The sequence below is a fragment of the Prunus persica genome, chromosome G4, assembly GCF_000346465.2.
Source record: "Prunus persica cultivar Lovell chromosome G4, Prunus_persica_NCBIv2, whole genome shotgun sequence".
In the NCBI taxonomy this organism is placed as follows: domain Eukaryota; kingdom Viridiplantae; phylum Streptophyta; class Magnoliopsida; order Rosales; family Rosaceae; genus Prunus; species Prunus persica.
In genome coordinates, this window is record NC_034012.1 from 25,083,750 (window position 1) to 25,101,624 (window position 17,875).

At 37.0% G+C, this 17,875-nt stretch overlaps 3 protein-coding genes across 3 annotated transcripts; 2 read left to right on the forward strand and 1 right to left on the reverse strand.

Annotated features, from left to right (window-relative positions):
- LOC18779848 lies at positions 3,070-3,865 on the reverse strand. Its single transcript, XM_007212692.2, has 3 exons — positions 3,740-3,865; positions 3,287-3,631; positions 3,070-3,150 (listed from the first exon to the last, which is right to left on the reverse strand). Exons 1-3 carry the CDS (start codon positions 3,863-3,865, stop codon positions 3,070-3,072), a joined length of 552 nt encoding a protein of 183 aa, XP_007212754.2.
- On the forward strand, positions 5,263-6,879 carry LOC18779504 (G-type lectin S-receptor-like serine/threonine-protein kinase SD2-5). The gene is made up of 2 exons (XM_007212036.2): positions 5,263-5,673; positions 5,792-6,879. Exons 1-2 carry the CDS (start codon positions 5,290-5,292, stop codon positions 6,827-6,829), a joined length of 1,422 nt encoding a protein of 473 aa, XP_007212098.1. The 5' UTR covers positions 5,263-5,289; the 3' UTR covers positions 6,830-6,879.
- On the forward strand, positions 8,811-11,548 carry LOC18778862 (40S ribosomal protein S13). The gene is made up of 6 exons (XM_007212135.2): positions 8,811-8,945; positions 9,197-9,273; positions 9,397-9,469; positions 10,266-10,404; positions 10,501-10,687; positions 11,264-11,548. Exons 2-6 carry the CDS (start codon positions 9,251-9,253, stop codon positions 11,295-11,297), a joined length of 456 nt encoding a protein of 151 aa, XP_007212197.1. The 5' UTR covers positions 8,811-8,945; positions 9,197-9,250; the 3' UTR covers positions 11,298-11,548.

Here is a 17,875-nt window from a genome sequence, read left to right on the forward strand (position 1 = left end):
ATAGATGACAAGGGGAGAGGGTGGAGATGGATGGGTTGAAACTGAGTGACATAAAAAAAGCGTCTTTTGTGATTTACATCTGAGCTGGGAATGGACAGAAGAGAGCCTTTCTGCTCTGGGCTCGGGCTAGGAGAAGGGAATCCAATATTGTTTTTCAAATGACAGATGCAGCAGCTTGACCAGGTTATATTGTAGCTGTCGCTCATATTTGACGCAAGTGTGGACGTGGTTGTATTGGTCAGCGCTCTTTGCATCCCGCTCCAGGTCCTGCCTTCGAATCACCGCAGCGTCACCTCCGCATCCCTGGTGTGTTCATTTTTATTTTATTTCGTTTATTTTATTTTATTTTATTTTTATTTTTTTCTATTTCTGTTTTATGTTCTTTTCTTTTCTTTTTCTTTGTTTTTATTTTTCTCTCCTAATTACTTCTTTAGTTGTTTCCTTTGTTTATTTTCCACACCTTGAGGACAAAGTGTGATTTAAGTTTGGGGGTGGGAAAGTAAATTTTATATTTTTCATTCTTTTGAGTCTTGTTTAAAAATTTTCGTTTTTTTTTTCAGTCAATATCCATAGATTATTTTAAACGTTAGAACAAATGGACATGGTGAAAATCAATCCCACAGTAGAGTCTTTTCTATTTATTGTTGCTTAGACACTAATTCATGAATTATACTTTGAAATTTGCACATCACACCAACATAATTTTTGGGGAGTGAGATTGGAATACTTACTTTTTGTCCAAGTGTGTTTTAATTTCTGTTCAATATAAATAAAGTTAGTATGTGTTATAAAGTAATAATTGCCTCACCCGAAACTTTGCTAGTAACCGGGCCAGTCCTGCCTAATCAGCAGTGATTCTCGAGACAAAAGGTAGAGTTTTGGCATGAGGCAGGATGGTTAGTTGGTTTCGTAGCCTTTTCAGCTTGAGTTAATAAGTCCTTAGGGGTGTTCTACACCTAGTGCCCTAAAACCCGAGTGGTTTGGGAGACATTGACCTAAAGCTGGCTATACGGTTGGATCGAAAGCTTAAGGGAACCAACATTGCACAACCACTACTGTTACTATATAAAAAATAAATAAAAAAAGTGTGGAGTGTGTGAAGTATGAATAAAAGGGATGAGAGTTAAGGGTTTTAGTCGAGTCTCCATAACCATGATGGTTCACTTTACACCGAAGGAAGTTTGTGAATTCTTTTCTAATTGAGTCTAAATAGCTTAGACTCTGTGGTGGGATTACTTGGATCTATTGAAAGGATGTTCTAGTTTTTAAAATTTTCTATGGATTGCAACTTGAAGATGGAAATTTTGTCCTGGTTAAGTGTTAACCAGATGTCTAGTCTGTTAAGTTTTTATTTTTTATTTGAGTCTTGTTTCGCTTGAGGACAAGCAAAAGCTAAGTTTGGGGGTATTTTGATGGACATATTTTATATTATATATTTAACCTCATTCTTAGTATATTTTGGTTAATATTTTGGAAGAATTTTGATACTTTGAATTATATTTCCAATATAGGACTTTCGATTCTCTCTAGAGCAAAACATAATCAAATTGAGGAATTTTAGAGTAATTTCAGTTGGAGGACGTTCTTGAGTCACTTAGCTTGATCGTACCAAAATTTCAGATTTTTCTTCCAAGCGGTTATTTTCTGGCAACAAAATAAAGGAGCAGTGCGCGATGCTGGAATAGTGACATGTTGGGCTTTTATTGCGTTTTTGGAGTCCAAGATGACCTCGGATGGGTTCGTGGCCTTCTAGAGAAGTGTTCGAAACATTTTTATCTTTAAAACAAGCTATCTTGGGCCAGATTTGGAGGAGGTTTGGAGCCAAAACGTGGCTGGGCAGATTTTGGGCAGATTCTCCTATTCCAATTTGGACTTTATTTCCTAGTATTATTTTATTTTAATTAGTTTCCTTGTGGGGATAGAAAAGCTGTACATTGGCAGCTAGGTTTTAAGGGATATTTAAGCTCTTTCTCACAGGGAATTGAGGACTCCCTTTTTCACTTTTGAACTTGGTATTGTGGAGAGCAATTGCTAGGGTTTTGGGTTTTCACAACTTTCAGGTGTTTTCGTTCTTTTCTTCTTAATGATATTTTCTTGGATTTCAATTATGAGTATGCGTAACTAAATTTCTTTTGCTAGGGTGAAGCCTTGAACCTTAGCATGAATATGTGATTTTTATTTAATTGCTTATGATGAGTGCATGCCTACTTGAATTGTTAATCACTGTTTTAAACTATCTAATTGTCTTAATGCCTGATCACCATTAGGATCTTTAGAAAAGTAATTGGATGCAATTTTGGTCGGAAGGTTCCCTGAAATTGATGCTAGCTTCTTGTGATTAATAATTGTAATTTCACTTAAGATGAACACCACGTCTTAAGGGTTGCATGGTTTTTCAAAGGGTTTTCACAAAACTTAATGAGTCTTTCATGTTCAGATTTGATCCGAACGTCCGGACGGGTTGCATGTTAGATATACGTTCTGTGTTGGAGGTTCCAAGTAGAATATACATTAGGAAAACCTAACCTTCAAATTGGCATGTGCAAATCATAAGTAATTGGTAAAAGTTCATAGGATTGCTAGGTGATGGTGAAACCCTAGTGTTTTTATAAATTGATATTCAAAACTCTTTCTTTCAATCGTATTTGTTTTTGTTTAATATTTGTTTTTTAGAATCAACCAAATTTATAATCATCTTTCTTGACTTTTTATTTTAAGTAGTAATTGGAATTTGTTTTTACATAAATTGCTAATTAGTCCTTGAGGAAAACGACCTTGCATGAGCATCTATACTACAATAGCCTTGTATTCTTGCAAGTATTTTATGTGATTTTAACACTGTTTGCACAAGTACTAAAAATCCTATCAAGTAGAGTATTGCAAAACAAGAAAATTTGAAGTCACACGAATAAATAAAACCCTCTCGCACACGCAGAGAGACTAGTGTATATATATATATATATATATCGAAAGAAGTAATGGATAATAATAAATTGGGGACTCATTGTTTCATGAATTGACGACCGTTATGGGATGAGAATATTGGTTTAATTAATTAATTATATAACTCTACATACTCAGGATTAAACCCACCAACCCATATATGCAAGAAAAACTTTCTTTGAGAGACTTTCTGCCTTCGTCGCGATCCTGAAAATAAAAACTTCATTACAGCACCAAACAGCTATTGTTGTTATTAAGAAACATTTAGAATCTTTGAATAATTAACTGCATTGACTCAAAGTTATATATGAATATGCTCATTAACTAACATGCATAAACATACCTGATGGAGGCCAAGTCGTCCACTGGTTGTATAAAAGTTGGCAATGCATATATCAGGAGAAATTGAAGGGAGTATCTCTTCCACACTGGAAACTCTGAATTCCTCTTTAATATGGGCATGCGCCTCTTCAATTCCTCTTTTAACCAACAAACTAAATTCATGAGGAATAGCAGGAGGCTGAGTACCATCGATTGTTCGTCTAGAGCCATATTTCCTAGTCTCAGGATCCCAGTCGCGGCCAAGGCACATCATCTGCAGATGAAGTTTTGCTCCATCTTTGTAACCAGGCTGATAAAAGCCACCAGGACCTAGACCAAGCTGCCTGCACTTCTTCCCAATTTCAACCTGTAATTTAGATGGTACAGAGGTATTAAAACTTTCAGAGAACGGTAATGCTCTTGAATAGAATTGCTAATTTGCTAGACTAAGATTTAAAATGAAAGAAAGCAATACCTGTTCAGTGTGGGTGACAAAATGTTTCAATAATACCATCCTCGGCCTCAGTATTGGATTGGTGGAATTCAGTGCTTCTGGATTTGTAAATTCAACCATGTGATCTTCTTCATTCTGGTTTTCCATATTTCTTGCATACAAAGAAGCTTGAAGTTCATAACTTGTGCTTCCAGACAAGCATATATCGAAAGGTTCATTATAACGAAAACTCTTGGAACAATCTGAATTCTTCAGAATGAGGCTTTACTGCACTGAAATGCTTTCTTTTATTCCCAAACTCTGTAGGCAAACAATATTTCTCCATCTCGCTTCGGCAATCAGACATAGGGCTCTCATGTGGAAACTTAGTTACATTCTCAGAACTTGAACTTGCAGCAGCATCCTCCTTATTAACTAGCTTTGATATTCAATCCATTTGATATTTCCTTTTATTTAAATGAATATAAGCACTATTTGATATTCCCTTATCAGTAGGACCTGATGCAGACATGGGAACAAGTTGCCTTAATCTAATACCAGATGCCAGTTGCAACCTGTTATCTATTGTATTTAGATGAGCTTAAGCCATCTCTAGTCATAGGCTATAGGGCAAATGTCAGCAGGATATATTCTGACACGTGTAGCGCACCCTGAGTGTACACGTGGCACATGCCCCATTTTTTCCATGATGCCACTCAAAATCTTTAAAGGACCCTGCTGCTGCCCACTAGAGAGAATGGCACTCGATTAATGTTTTAACACCCAACGCATTTAGATGGGCGGGTGTCCCACAAGCAGGCGCAAGCTGCACTTTTACGCCATTTTTACTGCACAATAATACAAGCAAAATCGTTTACAAATATTAAGTTATTTCACTATAAATCAGATTTTTTGTTCATATTTGAGGAGGTTATATTCGAGTAGATTAATTGGTAAAGACAGTGTGTTTATTTTTTACACTCAAATTCGATCCTCTCTCCCCCCTTTATACAATTGAATAGTTTAGAAAGATTTGTCAATATTTAACAAAAATTTCTTTTGAGAGATTATAATTTGTTAGACCACCTTAATTCTCCTTGGTTAATGCTGCCTTACCTTGTATAGATTTCTAAAGTCAACTCCTTCAAATGTGAACCCCAATAGTTTTGGAATTCTTTTTTTATGTATTTAGGAGTTTCCCAAATCTTCACAATCTAACAAAAATTTACCAAAAATTAAGAGTACAAAAATTTAGGAGAATTTTTGGTGAATTAATGCTCTTTACCAAAAACATCCTCGCGTGGGCAGCCTGTAGAGAATCACCTTTTAATACCTTAACTTTTTATTATACCTTAACAAGAATATTCATAAACCATTCCAGCGTGCCATGAGTAACCCCACTAAATTCCCCACATTTGCAGACATTAAACAAAGCAAAATGAAAGCTCAAACCCTTTTAGCAAAGCTGCACATTTCATGCCTACCTTTTGTCCTTCTCTGCCTCTCTTCTCAATTCTTGCCAGAAAAGAAAAGAAAGGAAAAGGGAAATCTCATTGCCTTGCTAAGCGAAATTTGAGACTGCAAATTCACACATGCAGCTCTATTTGTTCATTTCTCTCTCTCTTTTCTTCACTTATGGCCATTCCAAAACAGATATCTCTCTTGGGTACCAGCTCACTGTGGCAGTGCCCATTGAATACAGTTTAGGATTCATTGGGAGAGCATTTTTTATGGAGACAAATGAAATCACACAAACTTTTAAAACTGCATTAAGTGTTGAAGCTGTGAATGACAAATACTCATGCTCCTTGGAAGTCTTTCTTGGAGATGTCAAGGTTTGGAACTCTGGTCATCACTCAAAGTTTTATACTTCAAATATATGCGTCCTTCAACTCACCCAAGATGGAGATTTGAGGTTGAAGGGTCCAAAAGACAGAGTTGGATGGAGAACTGGGACTTCTGGACAAGGTGTGAAGGTAAAGCTATAGCCAAAAAGAAGAAAAAAAACCAAGAACTTTATGTTATTTTTCCTGTTTATGTGATCAATGTTGATTTTTTTATTTTTTTTTTGCTTTTTTGGTCATTTTGATGCAGAGGTTACAGATATTAAGGACAGGAAATTTAGTTCTGCTAGATGGGTTGGGCAATATCAAGTGGCAGAGTTTTAATTTTCCAACTGATGTAATGCTTTGGGGTCAGAGACTAAGTGTGGCTTCTAGGTTGATTTCATTTCCAACCAACTCCACTTCATACTACTCACTTGAAATTGAACAGAGCAGGATTGCTCTCTACTTGAATTCTGGTAAGTGGAACTATTCCTATTGGGAATTTAAGCCTACCAAGAACAGAAACATCGCTTATGTTCAATTGGGTCGCAAGGGTTTAGAGTTATTCAATGATAAACAAAAGAAAATTGCGGAGATTCATCCATCTGATCATCAAACAGTTCAGTTTGGTCAGCCCCTGAGGTTCTTAGCATTGGGGAACAGAACAGGAAATTTGAAGCTATATTTTTACTCACCCAGCATTGCTAAATTTGACGCTGCTTTTCAAGCACTCAACACCACATGTGATCTTCCATTGGCTTGTAAGCCTTATGGGATTTGCACCTTGTCCAGTGCTTGTTCATGCATTCAAGTTTTGATAGCCGAAAATGAGACCAGTAGAAGTGGTAATTCTGATTGCAGTCAAGGAATTTCAGGTGGGTTTTGTGGCAATGGCAAGACTAAAGCAGAGATGCTTGAATTAAAGGGTGTTGGTAGTGTTTTGAGGGGTGCTCCTAAAATAGTTAATGTGAGCAAAGAAGCATGTGCTAGTTTGTGCTTAGAAGACTGTAATTGTACATCTGCATTATATTCAACTGCAAAAGGAGGCATGGAAGTAGAAGAGTGCTTTCTTTATGGAATGGTAATTGGGGTTAAACAAGTTGAAAGGGGAAATGAATTGAGCTACATGGTTAAGGTTCGAAAAGCAGCTCATGGGGGCCATGGAAAGTCCAATTTGAAAAGGTGGGTTTTGGTCCTGGTGGGAGTGGTTGATGGGTTGATTATTCTTCTGGTTTTTGGAGGCCTTGGCTACTACATGATAAAGAAGAGAAGAAAACACACATTGCCTAATGGCCATAACAATTGACTCTAAGTCTTCTTGTCAGTCAGATTTCAAGGCCATCATACAATTTTTTTATTTTTAATTTTTATCTTTTCCGAATTCAAGTTAGAAAAGGAAGGAAAGGATAACACAGATTTGGTTGTTTTTTAAATGTTCATAAGAGAAACAAAGTGATTGTTTTCAAACACTAGAATTTGCAATTCAACAGCTAAAACCAATTTTTGGTTTGTTCTTTGTTTTCTGGGTTAGGCAATTTCTCAAGGATTAGACTCAAAGAGTTGCATTATGTAGGAGAAAAGACATTGTCCAAATACAAGTAACATACCGAGATGTACAAGTACTTCATCACATGAAAGAACGCTTCATATTTTTTCTTTTTTGTAGATTTATGTTGTGGTAAATGATAAATAATTATTCTTTCGCAGTTTACTAAAATGCTTGGGGTGTTCTGGAAGAAGGAAAGTAGATGTCTAGCGAAAAAAAGAGTGGGGAGTGGAGTGTTCAAATAACATTGGATGGGAAGCGATGTGAATGGCAGCCTGATTTTCACAAAAGAGAGTCACATGGTATGTGGATCTTTAAAGTCCAAATCATTGAGAAGTCCTTGGAGCCAAATTAATTCTCAAGATACAGCAGCCATGCCTCTATATTCGGTTTCAGCATTTGAACGAGCAATAACACTTTGTTTCTTGCTCTTCCATCTTACCAAATTTCCTCCAATGAAGGTACAATATCCTGCGGTAGATTTCCGGTCAACTTGGCACCCTTAGGTAACGAAGAATCCATTTGATTGCCTGCAGGTGAGTTGATCGAGGAGAATGTATGAATTGGCTTACTAAGTTTACTACATGATAGATGTCAGGACGAGTGATAGTAAGATAACTAAGCCTCCCAACCAGCCTCAGATAATAACTAGCATCTGCCAACAATTCCCCATCTAGACCAAGTTTGGCCTTGCAGTCAATTGGGGTAATCACAGACCATTCTTTCTTGTTTTTCTTGAGAATGACTAGGCAACAAGCTCATATAAACCTCTTATTCTAGTTCCCTAGAATAAGAGCCATTCTTCACATCCATTTGAAACTAAGTTCAATCATTATTCATGGCAACAGATAAGAAAACTCTTACTATATCTTTGCTACAGGAGCAAAAGTTTCCTTGTAGTCTGTACTAAAAGTTTGAGTAAACCTTTTAGCCACCAACCTTGTCTTGTGTCTTTCAATGGATCCATCGTTGTTAAACTTGGTTTTATAAACACATATGCAACCAACCACTTTCTTCCTTTGGGCAACTTGACAATAGTCAGGTTTGATTTTCATGAAGAGCTTTACGTTCTTCTCTCATTGCATTTTGCCAAATCAATTGGGAATTTTCCTCTTGAAAAGAGCTGGGTTTACAAGAGTTTGCAATTTTGCTTGAAAGTTTGAAACTCTATATGTAAATACCCAACCTCTTCTTCTTGATAGAAGCTTCGTTTGGGAGAGAACAACCAAAAAAGAAGAAGAAATGGGAAGAATGAATTAGAAGCTATCATATTTACCCATGACAAATATGATGAATGAAGTTAAAGTTTTGGGAAGTGGCTTCTCAATGTTTTAATTTATTTTTCTGTTTTTTTTAATATGGTTTGAACAATTCTATGAAGACTTTTATTTTATGTTTTGTTTATGAAGGCTTGTATTTTGTGTTTAGTTTTATGTTTTGAACTTATGATGGATACACTATTAATTTTTTCTATTTATATAATTTTTTAAATATATATTATTTTAATCGCCCTATTAATGTCGTGTTTGTATCTTAGTTTTTGAAATTTTGCCGTATTGGTGTACCCATATCCGTGCAACATAAGACATATCCATTGAAGATGCTCTAACAAAATGGTGTCACGTTATTTACCCAAAAAAGAAAAAGTAAAATAAAATGATGTGCAGTGAGAAAATTTGAGTGGTTGGAACTTTATATTAGCATACACCCGCACACACGCGATATAATACTCGTCGCGTTAGTAAACCCTAACTCTTTTCTTCTCTCTATATCTCAGCATATTGCCGCCGCGCAACCCTCTTTTCTTGTTGGCCGTCTTCTATTATCTTCCTTGTTCTAACAGAACCCATCACCCCTTCTTCTCTCTCCACTCTCGGTACGTTCTATTTTCCCCACATTTTCTTCTTGTTGGGTTCCAATGCATTCCACAGATATATAAATTTTGGGTGATAATATTGCATTTTTTGTTTGGTTTTTATTTGGGTTTTAATTTCTTTTTGGGTTTAGTTCAGAATTTCAGTTGCTGTTGTGTGGGGATTCAAAATTACAGATTTTTTAATGTTCATACTTAAGAATTTGACAGTTTGAGTTACTGAATTTCGTTAGCCACCTCTCTCTTTATTTTAGGGTTTCTCGGCAGGTAACAGAGGGCGGCAAAACTAGAGTGACCAGAACGGCACCATGGGGCGTATGCACAGCAGAGGGTTCGTTATTTTCTTGTTATCTGAACAAGCTCTGTAAATAAGCTCCGTGAAGCCTTCTCGCCTTCTGTTGATATGTTTGAGCTTGACCACTTTTTGGTGTTGTACTTTGTGCTGTTTTTGCAGTAAGGGTATATCGGCTTCGGCTCTTCCATACAAGAGGACCCCTCCGAGCTGGTTAAAGATCTCAACTCAGGATGTGAGAAACCTTAACTCTAACTAGTTTGGTTTGTTGTGATTTGTTTGGTTAATGTGAATTGAAGTAAGTTTTGAATATTTTGCTCAATGTCATTCCCCACTTTTGGGAAAAAGAACAAAAAAGAAGAAGCTGTTCTTACCCAATTGGTATCAGACAGTAAAGGATTGTTTTACGTTTTTTGGGTCTTCTTTAGTCAATTAGCAACCAAACAGAGCCTTATTAGTTCAACTCTCTCGGTCTGTCTTTCATCTTCATTGAATGGATTGATTAAACAGTGAGAGAACAAAAAAAGGTAGCAGATTCTTTTAATGTAATTTGGGCACATCTTTCCTTGCTGTTTGCACCAAATGAAACCTTGAGGCTGGTTATAGTGTACTACACATAGTAGTGATGTTCTAATTAGCATGAATTTTTCGTACTTACAAGTCTGTTAATGTTGCGATTGTAGTTGGCATCTTTGTAATTCTAAAATTGAAAACGAAGCATAATGACCTTTTCTTTTGTTTGGTTCTATTTGAGTGGTTTTTGGCATTTTAGAATAATCAAAACTTAGTTTGTTTTCTGCGTTCCATGTTCATATAATCAATTGTTATGCCTTTATATCTAAAATGAATGGCCACGTACCTTTGTGGCAATGGAAAACGCTGCAAACCCATTCCTCTCTATTGAGTGAATGAGAGTATATTTGGTTGTTAACTACTGATATTTCCAAGATAATTGATTCCCAATGCAAAGGAACTAAACACTAATTTCCATTTTGTGTATTATACTTACCAAGTTGTTTTTTATGTTTAAGGTTGAGGAGAACATTTGCAAATTTGCCAAGAAGGGTCTAACACCCTCTCAAATTGGTGTCATTCTGCGTGATTCTCATGGGATTGCTCAGGTGAAGAGTGTTACCGGAAGCAAGATATTACGTATACTGAAGGCACATGGTGCGTCTTCTCCTGGTTTCTGTTCCGTGTTTTGTTTTTATATTTGAACACAAATGAGTAAATGGTTTCGTTCTCCTTTTTTCTTTGCTGGGTTAGGTCTTGCTCCTGAAATACCTGAGGATTTATACCACCTCATCAAGAAAGCTGTCTCAATTAGGAAGCATTTGGAAAGGAACAGGAAGGACAAGGATTCTAAATTTAGACTGATTCTGGTTGAGAGTAGAATCCATCGCCTTGCTCGTTACTACAAGAAGACAAAGAAGCTTCCACCAGTGTGGAAGTAGTAAGTATCTTTTCTTCTTCTTTTTTCTGTTTTGGAATCATTTTGTCTTATTCATGAGACTGTCGTAGGGGTTTCATTAGCCTCACTTGAAGACACCTAATGGAATTCTTCTCTAACACTAGGTAGAGTGTGTTAATATCCTATATGGAAAATAGATGTTGCCTTAGCTCCGTAAACAATTTAGGATTCTTCTGCTTACTGTGTATTAATTTGCCTTTCGCGAAACATTCACAATCTGAAGAACTCATTATATGTGGGAAGCTAATAGTTTTCTATGCTGTCCTCAAGAAACTTATACATTTCTAGAGTGCTTTTCCCTCGGAGATGAAATCTATGTGAGATATGTCAAATATTAGCATTTGGTTTTCCCCCAATTCCATAAACATGCTAGTTATAGGGTGGCATCTGTGACAATGAGACTGGAGCGGTTCTCCGTTAAATTATCTTCTTTTCATGACTGGTTATACAAATTTGCGCTACAAGCATTGCTTCTGCTGTTTGATCATTTCAAATTATATCTTATTTTGTGTCATAGTTGTTCCCTAATTGCTTATATCATTTGATCTCTTTTTGCAGTGAATCTACCACCGCCAGCACCCTTGTGGCCTAGGTCAGATATGATTGGCACCAAGGCTTAGGTCGGATATGATCGGCACCAATTTCGGGTGTGGCCACATTAAAAAAGCAGGACTAGTTTTTAGTTTGTTACTTGTTTGCTTCAAGTTGGGAATTTTATGAAAATCTTGGTTGTGGAACTCCTTGGTAGTTGTTTTTTGTGCGGATATTTAAGAGTTCAGAACTTCTGTTTTGGCGGATTTATCTTTTAATTTTCAATTGGATCATTTTAATATCGTTGCATCAGTTTGATCATTTGTCATCATGAAAATGATTTGGAATGAGCTTGGAGAGTCATTGAACGGGAAGACAATGATTTTACATTTTCAAAAGTACAAAGAATTGATTTTTTTTCTTTTTCTTTTTCTTTTCTTTTGAATCGTGAAGAAAAGGACTGCATGACCATGAATTAGGTGACAAGTTTGAACACGATAACCAAATTGCCAATAATAAAAAATAAAGGGAAATTTTCATAAATACCACATGAACTTTGAGGCCTGTGCGTGTAGGGGTGGGCACTCAAATTGGCGAATTGGAAATCAGGGTCGAACTACATCGAACCAAATCGGAAAAAAACCGAATTGATTAAAAAGTCAACAGTCGGTCAAAAATCGAACCGGATCGGTTTTGAATTCGGTTTCATGTCTTCAAAAATCAGACCGAATTGAACCAAACCGGTAAAATTAAATATATATTTATATTTAATGTTATATTTTTAATTTTACCAGAATATATATATATATATTTATCCAAGTTCAATTTCAAAATATCTCTCTTTTCTAACTTTAATATTTATTTTTATATGAAATTGAATAATTTGTTAATTTTCAAGTAAAAAAATAATATTTCAGTTGAGAATTGTATTAAAAAATCATTTTTATAATTCGGTTCAAAATCAAACCAGAACTGGTTCAACCTGAACCGGATAGTTTTTGAAAATTTTTAATTAAAACCAAACCAAACCAAACCATATGAATAGTACAGGATCGATTTTAATTTGAGGCAAAAACCGGTCCAACTCGAACCGTGTCCACCCCTATGTGCGTGATTATCACTTGTACTTACACTTTTTATTTTTATTTTCCGTTATGTCAATATATTTTACGAGAATTTTTTTTATAAAAAAAATTATAATAATAAATTATCCAATGACTTCTTTGAGCCTCCTTCCTCTCCCACCTTGTCATACACCTTTCAATCTTTGATGGAAGGTTGGGAGCAATGGCAAATCTATTTTGGCGCAAAGAGGTGTAGTTGCATTTTCACTCGCTGTATGTATTTCAAATTATTCATCTGCTCATGCTGGTAGTGGTGCACTCCTAGGTATTCGACAGAATGCCTTAGCCAAACTATGTATGTTGCAATGTTGTTTTGGGTGGGGGTGCGTGGGCTTTCAACAAGGCTTGCATTTTTTGGGCTTTAATTTAAACAAGGATTCTTTCATAAAGCAATTCTTTTTGTGGGCTTTAAAACATCATTTCTTTCCTATGAAACCTCGTCATCAACTATTGTAGGTTAATTATAATGATATTGTTTAAATTATAAGGAATAATATTCCGTCAATTCCAAGTGTGACATAAGCGACACATCCTCGCAGGCCTCGGAAACACAAAGTCAACCCGAGCCGCATTCCTCGCAAGCCTCAGGGGACACTTTGTCAATCTGAGCCGCATTCCTCGCAAAACTCAAGGAACACTTAGTCAACCTGGCCCGCATTCCTCATAGAACTCGGGGGACATGTAGTCAGCCCAAGAATGCACATCCTCGCAGAACTCGAGGGACATGTAGTCAGCCCGAGAACGCATATCCTCACACCACACTGTTCAAGTTTTTCCGAGACCGTGGGGCATTTTCATAAATGACTAAATAGTTCCAAGGCAACTTGGGGGAGAGGGAAGAGGGGGGGAGGGGGGTGTTGGGGGGTTGTTGTGTTACTCTTGTGGTGGGTTTGAAAACCTTTTTTCGAAACTTGTCATAAAATTTCTCTTTTTCCAACAAATCCCTTTTAACAATTCCATTTTCCAAATCCTTTCTCAAGCACAATCACCATAAATACCCAAAAATATTCACAGTCTCAATAATCAAAATAATCACAATTTATATAAATATGCACGACAATCCATAAAATGCTTCCATAAACTAATATATAATAAAAAAATGATATTCTCATAATACAAACGTAATCAAATACTTCATATAACAGTCAAGCCTCGTTTATAAGATCGTTCTAGTACTTCTCGAAGTATGAAACTACCTCGGAAGACTCTCGGTCAGCTGAGTGGTCAAACTTTCCAAATCTAGTCAACCGGGACCTCGGGGCCCACGATCTCCGATTTCCAATCTGAAAGTTCCTAAGAGTTCAACAAGGTTTACTATACATATCTTGCAAGTTTGGTCCAAATCGAAAGGTTGGATCGTTCGCTATTGCACAATCAGACGATTATCGTTTAACAAAAACTTTAAATCATTGAATCGGAGTATTCAGGAGTCCGATTCACTATCTGCAAATTCCTACATGATCATAGGGATGCCTAGATCAACATATTTGAAAATGAAGTCGATCAACAGTCCGAACATATAGAACCCAGATAATGCCTAATATGCGATATCGATCGACAGCCAAACGATAACCAAATTCAAATCTGAGCATACCATCGTGTTCGGGACAACATGAGGATCATTTTAGGACTCAAAGACTTGCCACAAAGTGGTCCATGCTCAACCACAAGCGCGGGCAGCGCGTGGGTGTCCATAGTAATTTCGGCGATTGGAAAATCTCCAAACCGCAAATCAAGACCTATACCTACATGATTAGAAAAATGAGTGGAGCAACTTTTGTTGATGGACCATGACCAAAAAATGGCCGGAGATGGTCGGAATCGCGAGCTGAAACCAGCTGAAACTTTAAGTCGTAATTCAAGTTTCAAAACTTCAAAATCAATCCTAACCAACCCAAACATCAGCTAAGTCACATTAAAAGGATGAGAAATCATACCTAAATTGACAAATTTGGTGGCCGGAATCGTCGGAAATGACGAGGGAAAGTTTTGGCAAAATTGAAAATTTATCGAGTTACCGCCGATGATACGCTAGTTTATGATTAGAGAAATTGGGTGGTTAGGTAGAGGAGGAAGAGAGGAAAATTTTGCAAGTCATTTGGTCAGAAACGGTGGTCGAACGAAGCCAGAATCAACTCCGGAACTTTCGGTTGTCACGTGCAACGAAGGAGAGAGAGAGAGAGAGAGAGAGAGAGAGGTCTACTGGGGGAGAGAGAGAAAGCTGGATGGGTTTTTAAAAAAAATTGACTTCGAAATTTATGGTTGTGCCATTGCACTTCCATCGATCGTAACTTTTTCGTTACAACTCCGATTTTGAGCTTACTAACTATCTACGGACTCATCTCGACGTGCTCTATGCAATAGTACTACTAAAATCCCCAAATTCTTTCCCAGACAAAAAGTCAATTTTTAAACCCATTAAAATATTCTCATGGTAAAATTGTCTTTTACTTGAATAATTTAATAATTAAATATTAATTTAGGATCAGTTATTACATGAGTGCTCACATGGCTTAGCTCCTATCGCTGTAGAACCAGACCCCAAACTCGATCCTCACTCAGGATCCTACCAAGACCAGATTCCGACCTCGATCTTCAACGAATTGATTCCCAAAAAGGCCCAGACCCCGAATATGTCTCTAATTCAACCCAAATACCAACTCCGACTCAGACTCAGACCCCGACTCCGACTCAGATTCCAATTCAATTTCCTACTCAACCTATATCCTATGCATCTTCCGTTGCACAGATTACGACTTCCCGACTAACGACCCTGGCACATAGACGAGATTGCGCACTCGTGAGACTTGTTTCAAATTGCATGGCTACCCCAAATGGTGGGCTACTCTTAAAGATTGAACACAACGCGATACTGCAAATAATGGTACTGGTTATTGATTTCATATTTAAGATAAGGTGATTCCATAGGCTGGATAATTGATTCCGGTGTAACTAATCATATGAGGTTTTATCTTGATGATTTTCTGAATACTACCCAACCCAAACAAACTTGTATTGCTAACGCCAATAGAGTTACTTATCCTGTGACAAGGACTGGCACTATTGCTTTCTCATCCTCTCCCTCACTGTCTAATACTTTACTTGTTCCATCTCTATCCATTAAATTGATGTATGTTGGTCAGATTACTGAACAATTGATTTTTGTGTGCTAATTTACTTGAGTTTTTGTTTGCTTTAGGATATTCACATTAAGGAGATTCTTGGTCGTGGTACTAAGCGAAAGGGGCTCTATTATATTAATGACTTCAGTCCCGTCATGGCTAATAGTGTGACGTATCTCTTTAATAGCAAACAAAAGAAAATCTGGTTGTGGCATCGTCGATTGGGACATCCATCTTTTAGTTATATGAAGCATCTTCTGCCTGATTTATTCTCATATTACAAGGACTCTGACTTCGAATGTGACACATGTATTTTGGGCAAGAGTCACCGTGTGCCTTATCTGTTGAGTTCGAGCAAGTGTATTACTCCGTTTACGTTAATTTACGACAATGTCTGGGGATCCTCCCCTATCACTGCTCCTTCTGGCGTTTGATGGTTTGTCACATTTGTAGATGATTGTACAAGGATGACATGACTTTATTTGATGAATAATAAAAATGAAGTGTTTTCACTGTTTCAGTTCTTTCACAAACAGATGCAAACTCAGTTCAATGCTCAAATACAAATTCTTCGCCCAGGCAATGATGGAGAATTTGTCAATCATGATTTTCAAACTTATTTCCAACATGGAATTATCCATGAGATGACTTGTCTTCAGACACCACAACAAAATAGTATTGCTGAACGAGCATTTCTGATTGGTGCTCAAGTTCCTCGGGATGATGCTATCGTCAACGTCGTTTACCTGATCAACCTTATGTCGTCTGGTGTCTTAAAGTTTTGTACTCCTTTACAAATGCTTGCGCAATACTGGCCTTGCCCCTTGTTTTGGTGCTCACACCCCGAATCTTTGGATGTGTGACCTTTGTTTATCACCACAAAAATCAATGTAGCAAGCTTGATCCCTATGCACTTCGTTGTGTTTTTGTGGGATATGCCACTCGTGAAAAAGGTTGTTGATATTATCACCCTCCTACCTGCCGAACTTATGTCACTTTAGATGTTACCTTTCTGGAATCTGAGATGTTCTTTCATGACCCCGCATCCAATTATGTGCTTCAGACGGATTATGGAGAGCAGAATTGGAGCAACTTGGAAAAAGAAGAAATTTGCATATGCACGAAAGCGATCAATCGTCCTACCTTTGAAGATCGATTGCCCCGAGGTCTGCAGCATGGGTTGTCGCTCGGCCAAGAAATGATCAATCATCCAACACCAACGATCAATCGCCCCGAGCCTGGATTGCAATGTTCTTTTCTGCTAGAAACCGATCAATCGTCCATTCCCGATGATCGATCTCCTGACCCTTGCGAAGCTATTTTTGATTTGAGCCCCACTCCTACAGACAACCCAAAGCAACAAGCTGAAGACCCCTCTCACTCAATAGTACCAGTGGACCAATCTCATGAGAATATCTTTGAGGTAACTACTTCTATTGTACTTGTGAATTTAGATGATAAATCTATTGTATATCAATTACCTTTCATGCAGAATCGTGGGAAGCCACTAAATCGTTATTCACCAAATATTGGCAAGATATCAAAGTCACCAATTGCGAATCATGTGTCCACTGAGAAACTATCTAAACCACTCAATGCTTTTGTGCTTCAATTGTTTGCTATTCATATCCCAACCAAGGTTGCTGAAGCATGGAAAGACCCTAAGTGGGTTGAAGCTATAAAGGAAGAGATGAAAGCTCGTGAGAAAAATCAAACTTGGACATTGGAAACTTTTACCACAAGGGAAAAGGATCGTCGGATGTAGATGGGTGTTTACTATAAAACACAATGTTGATGGATCTATCGAGTGATACAAGGCAAGGCTTTTGGCAAAAAGATATACATAGACCTATGATAGGATTTTTAGTACTTGTGCAAACAGAGTTAAAATCACATAAAATACTTGCAAGAATACAAGGCTATTGTAGTATAGATGCTCATGCAAGGTCGTTTTCCTCAAGGACTAATTAGCAATTTATGTAAAAACAAATTCCAAATAACTACTTAAAATAAAAGGTCAAGAAAGATGATTATGAATTTGGTTGATTCTAAAAACAAATACAATTGAAGGAAAGAGTTTTGAATATCAATTTATAAAAGCACTAGGGTTTCACCATCACCTAGCAATCCTATGAACTTTTACCAATTACTTATGATTTGCAAACATGCCACTTTGAAGGTTAGGTTTTCCTAATGTATATTCTACTTGGAACCTCCAACACAGAACGTATATCTAACATGCAACCCGTCCGAACGTTCGGATCAAATCTGAACATGAAAGATTCATTAAGTTTTGTGAAAACCCTTTGAAAAACCATGCAACCCTTAAGACGTGGTATTCATCTGAAGTGAAATTACAATTATTAATCACAAGAAGCTAGCATCAATTTCAG